The sequence below is a fragment of the Euleptes europaea genome, chromosome 11 (assembly GCF_029931775.1).
Source record: "Euleptes europaea isolate rEulEur1 chromosome 11, rEulEur1.hap1, whole genome shotgun sequence".
In the NCBI taxonomy this organism is placed as follows: Eukaryota; Metazoa; Chordata; class Lepidosauria; order Squamata; family Sphaerodactylidae; genus Euleptes; species Euleptes europaea.
In genome coordinates, this window is record NC_079322.1 from 39,414,258 (window position 1) to 39,430,761 (window position 16,504).

A 16,504-nucleotide genomic window follows, 5' to 3' on the forward strand; every position below is an offset into this window, starting at 1 on the left:
TTAACTTGTATAGCTTGATTAGGTGTATACCTTTGAAAAAAAATTTATATGAAAGTGTTAGTTTGGCTTTACAATCATTTCTTTCCTGTATTTGTTTGCAGGAGCTAGAGTTAATGCCAAAGACAGCAAATGGTTAACTCCTTTACACAGAGCTGTTGCATCATGTAGTGAGGTATGTCTTTTTTAAATTTTGTTTTCACTGTTTTATGTATTTGCATATAAAGAATCTTCTGGTGCAATCATGTTCTCAGATTACACCTGCTGGGTGAAGGTAGGATTGCTGTTAAATCCGTATGCTAGTGTAGAGATGTCATTACACTGATGAAGCCTGAAGTGGGTAAAGTGTGAGGATGCTATAACTGTCACAACCTCCCCTTGGTTCTCAGCATTCTCCATCTGCCAGTTCAGCTTTGCCCTCCGAGTTTGCCAAGAACCAAGGGGGTCTGGTGTGTTAAAGTTTTCTCACCCACCCTGTTTGGAATTTCTTTGTGACACAAACTGCCACCAGCAAAAATGAATTATTTTGAACCTGGCCCCATTTGCAAGAGAGAAACCTGGCCCCATTTGTCTCCCTCCCTTTATATTTTACATTTTCTTCCTGTGATCTGGCCTGTCTACCACTTATAAAAAAGAAGAGCTCCATTATTTCCTGTAGGTGGTCAATTATTTCCCATTGGTGGTAGATCTAGTTTCCAAGGCCGGGTCTACCCAATCTGCCTTTACTCAGCATTTCCAGTCCATTTACCTTTTAGAGGGCCATTCTTTTATATGAAGTAGACCTGGCCTGCCCCTTACCTGGATAGCCCAGGCTAGCCCTATCTTGTCAGATCTTGGAAGCTAAGCAGGGTCAGCCCTGGTCAGAATTTTGATGGGACACCACCAAAGAAGTCCAGGGTGGTGATGCAGAGGCAGGCAATGGCAAACCACCTCTGAATGTCGCTTGCCTTGAAAACTTACGGTATCGCCATAAGTTGGCTACGACTTGACAGCACTTTCCTCCACCACCAGACCTGACCTAAGTTTTCAGGGACCAGGTCTTTCCATAGAAAATAATGGCCCTTTAAAATTTAAAGGGACTGGAGATGCCAACTAACAGTTGTTTGGTGGACTGGCTTCCTCTCTCTCCTTCCTCACTCATAGTGCTAGAAACCCAAATGCTCTTGAAATTGTGGTAGATAAATTTCAATTATTTCTTACATTTGGGAGGTTTGGGGGAAATTTCAGAGATCCCTGAGCCAACTTGAAAAACTAATTTCCGGTTATTTTTTGGCTGAGGTATATCCAAATTCACACCCCTCTATGTGAGCATGAGGAAAAAGAAGATTTGGGGCTCTCTTCTTCTTCTCTCTCTGTATCTGTCTGCATTATTAGTTTCAGTGCTGGCTAAGCCCTTGTTAGTGTAAACGAGGAGCTCACAAAAGGTGAGTAGGATTTCTCTAAGCAGTCAGGTCACACCAAAGGATCATAATAAAACTTTAATAATTAAACATAAATCACAGAAACCAGATACTTGTGAACAATCAGAATACAGCTAGTTTTAGACAAACCACTAGAAAGAAATATGAAAAAGTATTTTGCTAGCTAATCCTATAATACAAAGTGCCTCTATATTACCCTTCTTGGGAATGGGTCCAAAATGCAGCATGTTGGCACAGGCTAACAAAGTCTGTCTTGACTTTAATCTTGGTGTGGAATTCCAATCCAGGCTAACAGTCATAAATTTTCCTGCAGCCGAGGAAGTTCCCATTTTTCAACCAGTCATAATATAAGGTGCCCATTCAAAGATTCTCTCTAAGCCTGTTTCTTACAGCTTCAACAGTCTGGATTAAAGGAGTTTTGAGGTACCTGGAGGGAACCTGTAATGGTCCAGCTTGTCCCCAACTGCTTAGTCGCATGGTGGAATGTGTCTAGGATGCAGTTTCTTTTCCTAGCTCCATTTACCTTTCACTCTTCTGGAATGTAACTTAGGATCTAATTGTCCCCTTCCCAAAGTTAAGCTTGTGCTGTTATCCTTTTTATCCTTTCATAACTGTAACTATGAAGGTATAAGGTAGAAAATAGACATTGAGGAAGGAGTGACTGCCTTAGTCCAGAATCTTTCCCATAGGAAGACTAATTCTAGTGCTTCCTAAGCTCAACCCATGCAAAACCTATGAATTTCTACCCATGCAAAAGCTGAGAATCTCAACCTATGTAAAACACAAGAATTTAAATGTAAACCACAAGAATCCACACAAAGCTTTGAACCCAACAGAAACCAACTTCACTAAAGAACAAACTTTTAAAAACCCATAAAAACACTTGAAGCCGATACCAAGCCCTAGGAGAAAGAGAAACACAGGGAGGAAAGTGGGGAAGAAAAAACAGACCTAAGAGCCCGGTTAATCCCAAATACTTTTGGAATTTTTCAAGACCCATTGTTTGGTGTCCCAAAAAATCCCGGATATATTTGGGAGACCTTTATTGTTATTTTTCGGGTATATATTCGGCATGGTTATATCCGAGCACACATCCCTATATCCTACCACCCGCTACTGTAATACTTCAATAAACTTCTTTATGATATTCGTGATATAGGCCTGATCTCGGGGTTTTGGTTTCCTATGGTACGGTAAGAACTTTTGGTATGAACTTCATTTTTATCAATGGGTGATAAAAGATAGAGACAGATTTTGAAAAAAAAAATTAAGGCATACTCAAAAGGGTACAGATTCTAGTGCAGTTATTATAGTATTGTACGTGATTGAAAGGTATCATTTTTTATTGTTTTCTCTACCACTTTAGGATGCTGTTCAGGTGCTGTTGAAGCATTCAGCAGATGTCAATGCCCGTGACAAAAACTGGCAAACACCACTACACATAGCAGCTGCAAATAAAGCTGTGAAGTGTGCAGAAGCCTTGGTGCCACTTCTCAGTAACGTAAATGTGTCTGACCGTGCTGGTAGAACGGCATTACATCATGCAGCCTTCAGCGGACATGTTGAGGTACAAATGACTTCTCAATTTCAGTTCCTCAGACCAGTTGTTTCTCCAGAAACAGCTGGCTATTTACATAATCCCATTTCTTCATGCAAACGAAAATGTGTATGTAATTCTGTAGCATGTTTGGAGACCTACCATTCATATGACTACTGTGTTACAACCTTTCTACCTAAAATAGCAATTAAGGTAGATTGCTGGCAAATAACAAGAGATGCAGGCATACTTCATTTTATTGTGTTTCGCTTCATTGCGCCTTGCAGATATTGCGTTTTCAAGCAAGTCTATTGGTATCATTTTCCCAACATGTGCTCACTTTGTGTCTCTGTGTTATAAATTGGTAATTCTCACAACATTTCTAACGTTTTCATTATTACATTACATTTTTTAGACATAATGCTATTGCACACTTAATAGACTATAGTATAGTATATTATATGATGAGACAATCCAAAATGAAAAAAGATATAGTGCTGGAAGATGAGGCCCCCAGGTCGGATGGCACTCAATCTGCTATTGGGGTAGAGCAGAGGACAAGTACGAGTAGCGCTGTTCTTAATGATGCGATTGGACTAAAGCCGAAAGGACGTTCAGTGGTTGACATGAATAGATGCAACCACGTTCAGTGGTTGACATGAATAGATGCAAAAGGAAAGTCCGAAGCTGATCGACGCATATATTAGAACATGGATTGTGAGAAGCATGAATCAGGGTAAGCTTGAAATTGTTAAACAAGAATTGGAACGTATGGACATTTCAGTCCTGGGAGTAAGTGAATTAAAGTGGACTGGATTAGGACATTTTCAATCAGAAAATTACAAAGTGTTTTATTCAGAGAATGACAAAAAGAGAAGAAGCGGAGTTGCATTAATAGTGAAGCAAGATGTAGCAAAGGCAGTTAGGAGCTATAATGCAAAGTCTGACCGAATAATATCAATCAGACTTCAGGGAAAGCCTATCAACATAAGCATCATTCAAGTTTATGCCCCAACTACAGATGCTAATGAGGAAGAAATAGTAAGTTTTTATGCCAGTTTTCAGGAAGAAATTGATCATACACCTAAACAAGATATGCTGATAATCATAGGTGATTGGAACGCAAAAGTAGGAAACAAAGCAGAATCAAATGTTGTTGGCAGATTTGGGCTGAAGCAGGAGAACTCCTCATAGAATTCTGTGAAGACAACAATCTGTTCATTGCAAACACATGTTTCAGGCAACCAAATAGACGATTGTATACATGGACATCACCAGACGGTCAGTATAGAAATCAAATAGATTATATAATTGGAAGCAGAAGATGGAGAAGCTCTATTCTCTCGGCCAAAACAAGACCAGGAGCCGACTGCAGTACAGATCATGAATTGTTAATATCGAAAATCAAGATAAAGCTTAAGAAAAACACCAAAACATTCATAGTACCAAAATACAATCTAAGCAATATTCCGGAAGAGTTTAAAGACCAGGTACGAAACAGATTTGCATTACTGAGTTCAAGTGAATGTAAACCTGAAGAACTATGGGTGGAAACTAGAGATATTATCAAGGAAGAATGTGCATAAGAAAAAAGAACATAAGAAAGGCCCTGCTGGATCAGACCAAGGCCCATCAAGTTCAGCAGTCTGTTCACACAGTGGCCAACCAGGTGCCTCTAGGAAGCCACTAACAAGACGAGTGCAGCAGCACCATCCTGCCTGTGTTCCACCGCACCCAAAATAATAGGCATGCTCCTCTGATACTAGAGAGAATAGGTAAGCAGCATGACTAGTATCCATTCTAACTAACAGCCATTAATACCCCTCTCCTCCATGAATATGTCCACTCCCCTCTTAAAGCCCTCCAAGCTGGCAGCCATCACCACATCCTGGGGCAGGGAGTTCCACAATTTAACTATGCGTTGTGTGAAAAAATACTTCCTAGTTGCAAAGACTATTCCTGTAGCCAAAAGAGAAGAAAAACCTCGATGGATGTCTGAGGAAACTCTTAAAATTGCAGAGATAGATGAGAAGCAAAAGTCTAAGGTAACAGAAATAGAATCAAAAGTCTAAGTGCAACTTTCTAGCAACTCGCAAGTAGAGACAAAGAGACCTATTATAATAACCAGTGTAAAGAAATAGAAGAGAACAACAAAAAAGGAAGAACAAGAGATCTGTTCCACAAGATACAAGAAATCAAAGGGAAATTTAAAGCATGGTTAGGCATGCTGAAAGATCAGCATAGAAATACATTAACGGAACAGGACAAAATAAAGAAAAGGTGGGAACAATACACTGAAGAACTATACCGAAGAGATGAAAGGATAAAAGATTCTTTCCAAGAAGAATCTTTTGAAGAAGAACCTACAGTTTTAGAAAGTGAAGTGAAAGCTGCATTGAGAGCAATCGGGAGAAACAAATCACCAGGAGCAGATGGGATATCAATAGAGCTATTCCAAGCCACAAAAATGGAGTCCATCAAAATATTGACAAGAATATGCCAACAGATATGGAAAATAAAACAATGGCCCACAGACTGGAAACGATCCATTTACATTCCAATTCCCAAGAAAGGAGACATCAAAGATTGCAGCAATTATCGGACCATCGCATTAATTTCTCATGCAAGTAAAGTGATGCTCAAAATCTTACAGCAAAGGCTGTTACCATGTATGGAACGAGAAATGCCTGATGTTCAAGCTGGTTTCATAAAAGGAAGAGGCACTAGAGCTCATATTGCAAATATACGCTGGTTACTGGAGCATACGAGAAAATTTCAGAAGAAAATCAGCTTATGTTTCATAGATTACAGCAAAGCTTTTGACTGTGTGGATCATGAAAAGCTATGGCTGGTTTTAAAGGAAATGGGTGTGCCACTACATCTGATCGTTTTGATGCGCAACCTGTACTCTGGACAAGAGGCCACAGTTAGAACAGAATATGGAGAAACGGAATGGTTTCTAGTTGGCAAAGGTGTCAGACAAGGATGTATTTTATCTCCCTATCTCTTCACTCTATATGCAGAACATATAATTAGGAAAGTTGGATTAGATTTAGATGAAGGTGGAGTGAAAATTGGAGGGAGGAACATTAATAATTTGAGATATGCTGATGACACTACATTATTGGCAAAAAATAGTGAAGATTTGAAACGACTACCGCTGAAAGTTAAAAGAGAAAGTGCCAAAGCAGGACTACAGCTGAACATCAAGAAAACAAAAGTAATGACTACAGGAGAATTACTCAACTTTAAGGTTGACAATGAGGAAATTGAAATTGTTCAAGACTTTCTGTTCCTTGGTTCCACCATCAAACAAAAGGGAGACTGCAGCCAAGAAATCAGAAGGAGATTGAGACTGGGAAGGGCAGCCATGAAGGAGCTAGAAAAGATTTTGAAGTGTAAGGATGTGTCACTGGCCACCAAGACTAGATTAATTCATGGCATCGTATTCCCTGTTACTATGTATGGGTGTGAAAGCTGGACATTGAAGAAAGCTGATAGGAAGAAAATAGATTCCTTTGAAATGTGGTGTTGGAGGAGAATGTGATGGATACCGTGGAGTGCCCCCCCCCAAAAAAAAATCAGTGGGTTATAGATCAAATCAAGCCTGAACTGACCCTAGAAGCTAAAATGACTAAACTGAGGCTATCGTATTTTGGTCACGTCATGAGATGACAAGAGTCACTGGAAAAGACAGTCATGCTAGGAAAAGTTGAGGGCAGCAGGAAAAGAGGAAGACCCAACAAGAGATGGATTGACTCAATAAAGGAAGCCACAGCCTTCAATTTGCAAGATCTGAGCAAGGCTGTCAAAGATAGGACATTTTGGAGGACTTTCATTCATAGGGTCGCCATGAGTCAGACACAACTTGACGGCACTTAACACACACACACACAGTATAAAGATAACTTTTATATGCACTGGGAAACAAAAAAATTCTTGTGACTCGCTTTATTGCAATATTTGCTTTATTGCAGTGGTCTAAAACCAAACCCACAATATCTTCGAGGTATGCTTGTACATAATGATTAAAGCCATGAGCCCAGTTAATCATCGTGATTGAGTTTAGCTTTCATATGTAAACAATGACTCTTAAAATCTGTATCAGATTGAGGAGTTTGATTGCATCCCTCATCTTCTATATGAGTTGCATGGTTGTAAAAACTACTTTTAACAGTCATTTGTAATATATTTCCATACACTTTCTGAGCTACCGATATTTTGTTTGGCTAAACAACTAAACACACCTATCAAAAATAGTTGCTATCTTATTATATATTTAAAGAATTTGAATGTTGCTGATACTAATGGAAATAATTTTTCAACTTGAATTATGCTTTGATTTTCTGTAAAGACTCCTAAAATTGCAGAAACGTCTTCTTCATTCTAGATGGTCAGTTTATTGTTGTCTAGAGGTGCCAATATTAATGCCTTTGACAAGAAAGACAGACGAGCTATTCACTGGGCAGCCTATATGGGTATGTAAAGAAACATAGGAGCTCTTTTCTCCCATCCTCAAATGCTTTTGGTTTGAATCATTATTCATTGCATACTTCTCTATTTCTATTTCAGATGGGTTAGCGGTGTTAGTCTAGTGCAGTAGAACAACATTTGCGTCCTGTTCTACCTTATAGACCAAATCCCCCCCAGGTATAAGTTTTCATAAATCAAAGCTCATTTGTCAGATCTGACAAAGCTTTCTAGAATCAAAGATCTGGCAAGTGAGTTTTGACTTATGACAGCTTATACCCTGGAAAATTTTGTTGGTCTTTAAGGTGCTACTGGAGTTAAATTTTATTTTATTTCAGTTAGTTTGTACTCTGCTCTTAAATGCTTTTTTGGTGAGGTTTCCTTGCTTTGATCAGGAATAATCTAGGCAGGCCGACTGTGCGTTTGCTCAGGATAATACACTGCAATCCCTACTTGGTGTGGGTTCCCATCAAGATGCGAATGATCATCCCTGGTTACTTTCAGAGACTGCTAGTAGTGTTATGTGTGACTGTAGCTGGTAGTGATCCCTGGTGGCCTTTTTCTCTAGTCTGAAAAGTCTGTTAATGCTCCCTTTAGCATTCGAAACTCATCTATCATATCTGTCATGGGTCTTTCACATGTAAAAATGTCATAAATGGTTAGGCATAAATTCTTCAAAAAAGTTATTGAACCAATAAGGGCTGTCCATCACTTGCTGAAGTAATTTGAACATATTTGCATATTACCAACGCTGCTTTATTTGCAGAGGCCTTAGAGACCTTGGGTTAGTATATAAAGAGCTACCACCTACTGCTAGAAAGAAAGGTTTAAAAAAAAGGAATGGACACCTTTTAAAAATATATATACTATTATAGCACTCCAGGAATAACCTAAAAATAAACAAGTATGACCTTCTCTTGTGATTTAAGTCTGTTTGATTTAAGTAGCTTGTTAAAATCTATTCAAGATTTAATTGATGAGTCTATCAGTTGAAGCCTGTAGCTATACAAACATTAATTTTCTTTGTTCAGGTCATATTGATGTAGTAAAACTGCTTGTAGCCCATGGAGCTGAGGTAACCTGTAAAGACAAGAAATCCTATACACCGCTACACGCTGCAGCTTCCAGTGGAATGATCAGTGTAGTCAAGTATCTTCTGGATCTTGGAGTTGATGTGAGTAATACAAGATGAGTCTAAATTGCTTTTCATTCTTTCTTCACATCATTAAGATATGGAACACTTTCTTAAGAAGAATAGTATCAGCACAGTGTATTATGCTTTCTCAAATAATTAGTGTTGTTGTATACAAAGTTTACCTCATAAACCTTTTCCAGGCTTCTTGCAGTGTCCAGTTTAGAGTTTAATAGGCTGTGGTGGTCTTGAGTTGCGATTTAAGCAGAGAAATAATAGTGCAATTCTTTGCCACAGATCTTCTATGTGAAAACAAGAGGCTGGCAATGGATCATCAGAAATGTGCCTTTACAGTAACCAGTGTTAAAATGGAAGCTTACAGAGGCTTAGATTTTTTTTAAAAATGGCCTTCATATCAGTAAACTTAACGTGAGCATTAAGTACGGACATTTTACAGCATTCCCTGATTTGGGATTTTTGAGATTAACAGCACCTCAAATTTTTAATGCTGAATGTTTTTAGTCCCTTAAAATCATGAAATTCATGAATATAGTGTCCTGGATTTCTTAATTTTCCAGATGCCCCAAGTTTTAGAAAGCCGAGGTGCTCTAGTAAGTGTACACAATTACCTCATAGGAGACAAGTAGTTACTGATATGCTCAGGGAAGCAATACGTGTGCATGTGAGAGGACTTGCCCTAATTGCTGCCCATCCCACCTGTTGTACGGGGTAGTGCCACCACTCAAGCTCTGTGGTCTTCTTTGTCTACCCCTGGTTTGAAGTGCTGTTAGGGCTCTGTGTGTGCATGTGGGATATGTGCTGCTTCTAGCGCTCACCCTATTTTCTCCTGCCTGCTATCCAACCTAGCCCAGCGAGGAGTTTCTAGCCTTAGTGTGAAAAAAGCAGCCAGGCCACATCTGCATTTGTATTCTAGGGCAGAGCTATGGCCTGTCCCCTGAGCAGTTTCATTCTGTTTATATTCACCTCCAGTTAATGAATGTAATTTTTGTAGACCAAGTATCATGGTTCGTAAGATTTTTTTGGTTTCATGTAAATTCTGAGTAAGGACCTCATAAAATGCACATGATTCCGTATGATATTGTCCCCTGACAGATGAACGAACCAAATGCATATGGAAATACACCTCTTCATGTTGCTTGTTTCAATGGACAAGATGTTGTTGTAAACGAACTGATAGACTGTGGTGCTAATGTAAATCAAATGAACGAGAAGGGATTTACACCTTTACATTTTGCGGCTGCATCAACCCATGGAGCATTGTGTTTAGAACTTCTGGTCTGTAATGGTGCAGATGTGAATATGAAGGTAAAATGAACTGAAAGGTGAATTTTAAAAGCTGTAACAATACTCGTGACATGTTATTGATATTTTATTGATTTTACTTTAAAATGTAATAGTGTAAAATAGAAACTGAGCTGCTCAACTAATACATTTTATTGTGTGGGATTAGATGTGAGTGTTCAGTATTATGCTGCTTCATTGATTCTCAGGCTACTTTTCATTTCCCATTGGTAGTACAGGAGGCTGGGATGAATCCCAGTTGATCTGTGACACTGTTCTGCTAATAGCAGTGTAACGAGACTTCCCCTGATGCAAGAGGCTCCTTGCACTGGGGAAGTGTGCTGTCGTTAGTGGTCAGGAAAAAATGAGGCCGCACCAGAGGGCTGGAAAAGACAAAGGAGAGCAAGGTGCAATGCAGAGAGTTAATTTAGCTCTTTTTGATCCTTGCGTGTTTCGCAGTTTGCTTCGTCAGGGGATCTTCAATAGAAATTTCTCAGCTCCCACCTTGAACAGCTGAAACATTTGTTCAAGGTGGAAGCTGAGAAATTTCTATAGAAGATCCCCTGACAAAACAAATTGCGAAATGTGCAAGGATCGAAAAGAGCTGAATAAACTCTCTGCCTTGCACCTTTCTTTCCGTTGTCTTTTCCTGGCATTAGTGGAACAGATCCCCGGAATACAAAACTGTGTACTTAACAAAACCAGGGTATGCAAACTGTGTTCCATGAAGGGTTGGAACTGTTCTGTTCCATGAGTGAGTTTAACTATTTCATTGTTAGTTTTATAAGAGAGAGCCTGAAAGAAAGCTAAAAATACACAGAACATATGATAGGGTGTCTGAAACTAGTGCACAATAGTGTATTATACAGCTATGGACATTAAAAAGGTATATCAGAATATCGCTCAGATATTTTTTTTAAATCATATGAAATGCTAACTAAATAAATGAAGCCAATGTTCCTCTTAAAGGAAGATGGCCATAGTTTTACAGGAATATACTTGTAGATAAAACAACAAAGACTAGGAAAAAGACCTAGTTTTTAATGATGGAGTGTAGATACACAGAAGTATAGATTGAAGCTAAGGAATATAAACAATATCTGGAGGTTATGACACCATTGTGATTATTATTTTATACATGTGGCTTTTATTCTCCATTTCAGAGAATGGAATTATCACAAGGAGAAACATACCTCTTTAAATATGGAAATGCAATTGCTAGATATTACGTGACAAATAATTTTCTGTTTGTGTTTACATAACCGAAGACCATTCATAGCTACAGATGATAATGCTTTGTAGATAATCAGAAATAATAATAATAATAATGGAACCCTTTCATGCATTATGGTTGACCTACTTCAAGGATTTTTTTATGGGTGAATGGCCATGTGTCTCAAATATACAATATCCTTCAAAACGAAATAGGTGTATTAAGGATTGTGTGTGTGTGTATTAATTGTAATTAATTGCTTAAGTTTATAGTTGACCTCAAAAGATCTGGTAAACATTAAAAGCAAATCTAATGTTTATAGCAAATTATATAAAAAGCTTGGGAAGTGGATATGGTGCTAGGTGTTAGTGCATGTCTGTTGTCCCTGTCATCTAGAAAGCTAATGTCCTAAAGGCATAGTTTTGAGAGTGTGTCACAGTGTTGCTATTTGTGGCTGTAACAGCAGTTAGCAACATTGACAAAACTGTGTTGCAGAAAAGCCTACAGTTTTGCTTTGGCTTGCTGCTACCGGAACAGTTTGGCAGGAACGCGGAGAAGGGAATACAATGCAGAAAAAGAAGCAGTATTGTGTTATTTGTCCATGCTGATCTTGTGTGATTACTTGGTAGCCATGGGTTGACTTCTTTCCCCCCAGAGTAAAGATGGAAAAACACCATTGCATATGACAGCAATCCATGGAAGATTTTCAAGATCACAAACCATCATCCAGAATGGTAACAAGAAAACATTTGGAACTATGAATTATGTTTTTAATTCCGGATTGCTAGCTGTATTAGACTGCTTAAGCAAAATAAAACAATAGCCCAGTTATACTGGACTTCTGTTTTAATGATGCTCTTGTCACTGTTACTTGTGAAATAGCAAGTGTGGCATTTTGAGTAATTCACTTAATAGATTATTGGTTTCTTTTACCTGTGTATCTAAAAAGTGAATTTTTAAGACTATGAAGAGTCCCATTCTGAAATCTTCTAATCCATAGTCTGTTCTTTCTCTTGGTCAGATATGGCCCTCACCCCATAGAAGATTTATGTTATGGTATAGGGGGTTACCACCCTTGTATTCCCAGCGATGTATTAAGAGTTTGAAAACGTTATAAAAAATACTGTTTGCACCTTCTATGTATTCCCAGCAATGTATTAAGGGTTTGAAAACGTTATAAAAAATACTGTTCGCACTTTGTTGGCCCCTTTAGCTGTGAAGACGTTTTCCAACCATTTATAAGCTGTAGTATCCAAAAATCCTTTTAAAGCGATGTTTTTTATAACATTTTCAAACTCTTAATACATCGCTGGGAATACAAAGTGCGGTAACCCCCATAGTTTACCCTGGAGTCCAATGGCGCAGAGTGGTAAGCTGCAGCACTGCAGTCCAAGCTCTGCTCATGACCTGACGGAAGTTGGTTTCAGGTAGCCGGCTTAAGGTTAACTCAGCCTTCCATCCTTCCGAGGCCGATAAAATGAGTACCCAGCTTGCTGGGGGTAAAGGGAAGATGACTGGGGAAGGCACTGGCAAACCACCCCGTAAACAAAGTCTGCCTAGTAAGCGTCGGGATGTGATGTCACCCCATGGGTCAGGAATGACCCGGTGCTTCACAGGGGACCTTTACAGTTTACCCTGGACTTGTCCTTACATTAGACTTCTTGAAGCTAAACTCTGATACATTAATCCAGTGCTATGGCTCATGAACATGGTGAGGAGAAGCCTCCCAGGGCAGAAAAGAGGTTATTGCTCTTTCAAGTTTTTTTGTTTATTGGGGAAGTCAGCCAATAAGCTCTGTGCCCTGCTGCTTCTTGTGTGGGTTCACTGTGCTGAAGACTTCTCTGAGACTAAGTACAAGCTCATGTGACATCATTATTAAGGGGTTTTTTTAATCATAGGGCTGCTCCACATTGCAAGGAATAAACAAAATGACTCATTTCCTTTTTAAAAAATTGTTACTCTAATATAGGAAACAGGACTCTCAGTTTCTTTCTGCAGTGAGATCTGTGAGTTCCAAAAGCTGTCTGGCACTTCTAGGTCTCACTTGTGTAGGATATCCTTGAGTCACACTTTTCATGACACCCGAGGGAAGACCACACACATCTCTTTCCTAGCTTTTTTTTTTTTTTTTTTTTAAATGGGAAGCAGCCTTTAAACACATGGGAATGCTCAGCCAGTTGAAAGACTCATTTTGAAACTTTTTGATCTTCCTTCAAGTTAATTTCTGTGCAACTAAAGACACAATTATTTTACAATTGACTCTCCAGGAGCTGAAATAGACTGTGAAGATAAGAATGGAAATACACCTTTGCACATAGCAGCTCGATATGGCCATGAACTGCTAATCAACACATTAATTACAAGTAGTGCTGACACTGCAAAGTAAGTACCTGTCAAGAAAGTCATATAAGTTCCACAATTCTTAAAACTTTATAGAATGTTTATATTTTATAAGAGTATATATTTATTGCTGTCTGGCTGGTGCAGTATCAATAAACATTTACATTTATAGAATGTTTATACCATTCTAAAATTCTTTATACTGTCCCACACAGCATGTTGCGCATAATAATATAGCCTCCAAAATAAAAAGAAGCCTTTCATATTTCTCCTATAACTATAGATAAGGCTCACTTTTGAACTGTCATTCTGAAAGACAATACTGCATTTAGATTTAACAGTTTTTGATTAAATATGTTAAGTGGCTTTCTTAAAGCTAATTATTCTAAGGGAAATTGAATGCAACCTTATAAACGTGGAATTCGGTGTGACACTTTGGTGTGATTACTGGATTGATTGTAATGAGACTGTGATATCTGATTATGGTGTGTCTTAGGCGGGGTATACATGGAATGTTTCCTCTCCATTTGGCAGCATTAAGTGGATTTTCAGACTGTTGCAGAAAACTGCTTTCATCAGGTAAGCACTTTCAAAATTTATTTTATTTTTATTTCAGCTCTTGTATTAATTTTTATTGGTGATACTGTAGAATAAAATAATTGATTACAACCCTGATTATCTAAATTCATTACCTGTACCAATGTTTACCAGCCCCTTCCACTGTCCAAGTATAAATTAACTGTCAGTGTAATAATCCATGTGAAAATAGTTCCTTATTCTGCAGGCTTTAAGGAAGTGCTCATAAAATGCTTAAGAGTGTAGAAATTGAGGGATGATAACAGTTGGGAGGGATTTCCAAGACCCCTCCACCAATTTGTCTTAGGTCTCTTTGTAATCTGTAATTTGTTTATTTGTTTTTTTATTTCTGAAGGTATTGACTTGTTTCCTCAGCATAAAATTTTGGTTTTGAAATTAGCACAGTTTTTCTGTTTAATTGAATTATTCCATGTAATGATAAATACAAGTGTTCTATGTACAGTTCACAATATATCAATCTTGCTTCTTTATAGCTGTCCTTTTCTCACTACACTCAACTTGTTTATATTTGAAGCATTAAATTGTTCTAAATCCTCCTGTGTCACCATGCTTAAGGGCAGCAGGGCAGCAAGGTCAAATAATAGTATCTTCCTTGGTGATAAAATCAGGTTTGGTTCCAAGAACTCTGGTTTGAGTAGTTTGCTTATCATTCTTTCCATGTATCATTATAAACGAAAGCAGCCAGCAATTGGTAAGTTCCATATGGACCTTGAGGCTTGTGAAACAGTATGGAACTTTAGTTTTGTCCCCCCTGCCCTTGAAATGCCTTCCCCTTCTACATTACATACTCATATCCGAGGATGTGTTAGTTTTAAGCTTGCTATATCTAGGAAGCATTTATGTACAGTTGGTCATATCACTCAAGTGAACAATGCGTATGCAGTTTGAAACCTAACCTCTTGAAGGCATACAGTGGTACTTAGTAAGAAGAGAAATGAACCTGTCCCTTAATAGAAAGTCTGAAAGTAACCCAAAGTTGCTAGTTACTGTAATATGCAGTTGGCACTAATATTTATTAGTAAGAATACAGTAGTCCACTTATTCTGCAGCTTTTAGTAACTAATACATTATATTTTACTGGTTGGACATTCTTGATGTTTGATGTCTTCAGTCAGTGCACAGGACTAGTGAGATACAAGTCTGTTGTACAGCTAGAGCTGCTCCAACTTACAAAAAAGATGTTCACACTCAATTCACTCATACATTTCATTTTGTTAATTAAGTAGTAAATAGTGTGAGCCAGAACTTCACCAGAATTAAGTAAATGTCCTCATGGATCATTTGTAGTTACGTGAGTGTTGAGATGGTAATGAGGTTATTCCTGTCCATGAGTTGCCCCTCCTATTTAGTCTACAACAGCTGCTAGTTGTAGTCCGTTAGTATCTGCATATGTGTCTGGAAGATTCTGCCCTCCAGAATTATGAGCAGTACACTGTGACTTTAAGTGGTTAGTGGGACTCCAGAAACTGGAATTTCTTTTAGAATGAAATTTCTGTTAGAATGAGCATTCGCAGGAAATAAATTTCCTTCATCCTGCTATAAATATACTCCATGAAAAAAATGAATAGGGAGTTGCTATAGAGATTTCAAAATAGCAAAATTCCAAATCTCTACTATTGTATCTTATGGCGTATTTTATGTGTTGCTCCCTCAACAGGAGGCATAGAATAGATTAAAAGTATTCTGTTTCCATTGTGGAAATATATTTAAGTCATTAGAATGTAATCTGATCTCCATCTAATTTAAGTGTTTTATAGGAAAATGAGAATTACTATATTGTTTGCAAGCTGGCATCTTTTTAAACATCAAGTATTGGTGTAATCAGCTTAGTAATACCCTGTGATAGACAGACAGAGGTCCTGCTCCTTTCTGTCATAAGAACATAAGAAGAGCCCTGCTGGCTCAGACCAGTAGTCCATCTAGTCCAGGATCCTGTCTCTCACAGTAACCAACCAGTTCCTCTGAAGGTCCAACAACTAGGCATCCCCTGATGTAGCCTTGTGGCATTGGTATCCAGAGGTTGACTGCCTCTGAACATGGAGGTTCCCTTTAGTCACTAGATTCCCTTTAGTCGCCAGGGCTAGTAGCCACAGATAGACCTATCCTCCATGAATCTGAATAATCTCCTTTTAAAGCTGTCTATGCCTGCAGCCATCACTACATCCTCTGGCAGCAAAATCCACATTTTAATTAGTTAGTGTGTAAAATAAGTATTTCCTTTTGTCCATCCTGAATCTACTGCCCATCAGCTTCATTGAATGCCCTCAGATTCTCATCTTTTGAGAGAAAAAGAAAATGTTCTCTGTCAATTTTCTCCACCCTGTGCATAATTTTACAATCCTCTGTCATCTCCCCCACAACAACCTGACAGGTAACTGTGAAAGCTGGAGGGGAGGGTGGGAGCGAGAGAGAAAGCTGTTACACTGTTTGCTCAGGTCACTGTCTCCAGAGTGTTAGTTGGGGGAGAACCTGTCTAATGAAACTATCTAGGTTTC

The 16,504-nt window shown here is 38.5% G+C and overlaps 1 protein-coding gene across 2 annotated transcripts in view; it reads left to right on the forward strand.

Annotated features, from left to right (window-relative positions):
• Nucleotides 1-16,504, forward strand: part of ANKRD28 (ankyrin repeat domain 28) — a 112,125-nt gene that overhangs the window by 74,828 nt on the left and 20,793 nt on the right. For both annotated transcript variants that reach the window (XM_056858005.1, XM_056858004.1), the window contains exons 4-11: nt 102-172; nt 2,785-2,985; nt 7,346-7,433; nt 8,457-8,599; nt 9,671-9,883; nt 11,728-11,806; nt 13,340-13,454; nt 13,909-13,991. In XM_056858005.1, coding sequence (XP_056713983.1) covers nt 102-172; nt 2,785-2,985; nt 7,346-7,433; nt 8,457-8,599; nt 9,671-9,883; nt 11,728-11,806; nt 13,340-13,454; nt 13,909-13,991 — 993 coding nt within the window. The remainder of the gene's footprint in view (nt 1-101; nt 173-2,784; nt 2,986-7,345; nt 7,434-8,456; nt 8,600-9,670; nt 9,884-11,727; nt 11,807-13,339; nt 13,455-13,908; nt 13,992-16,504) is intronic.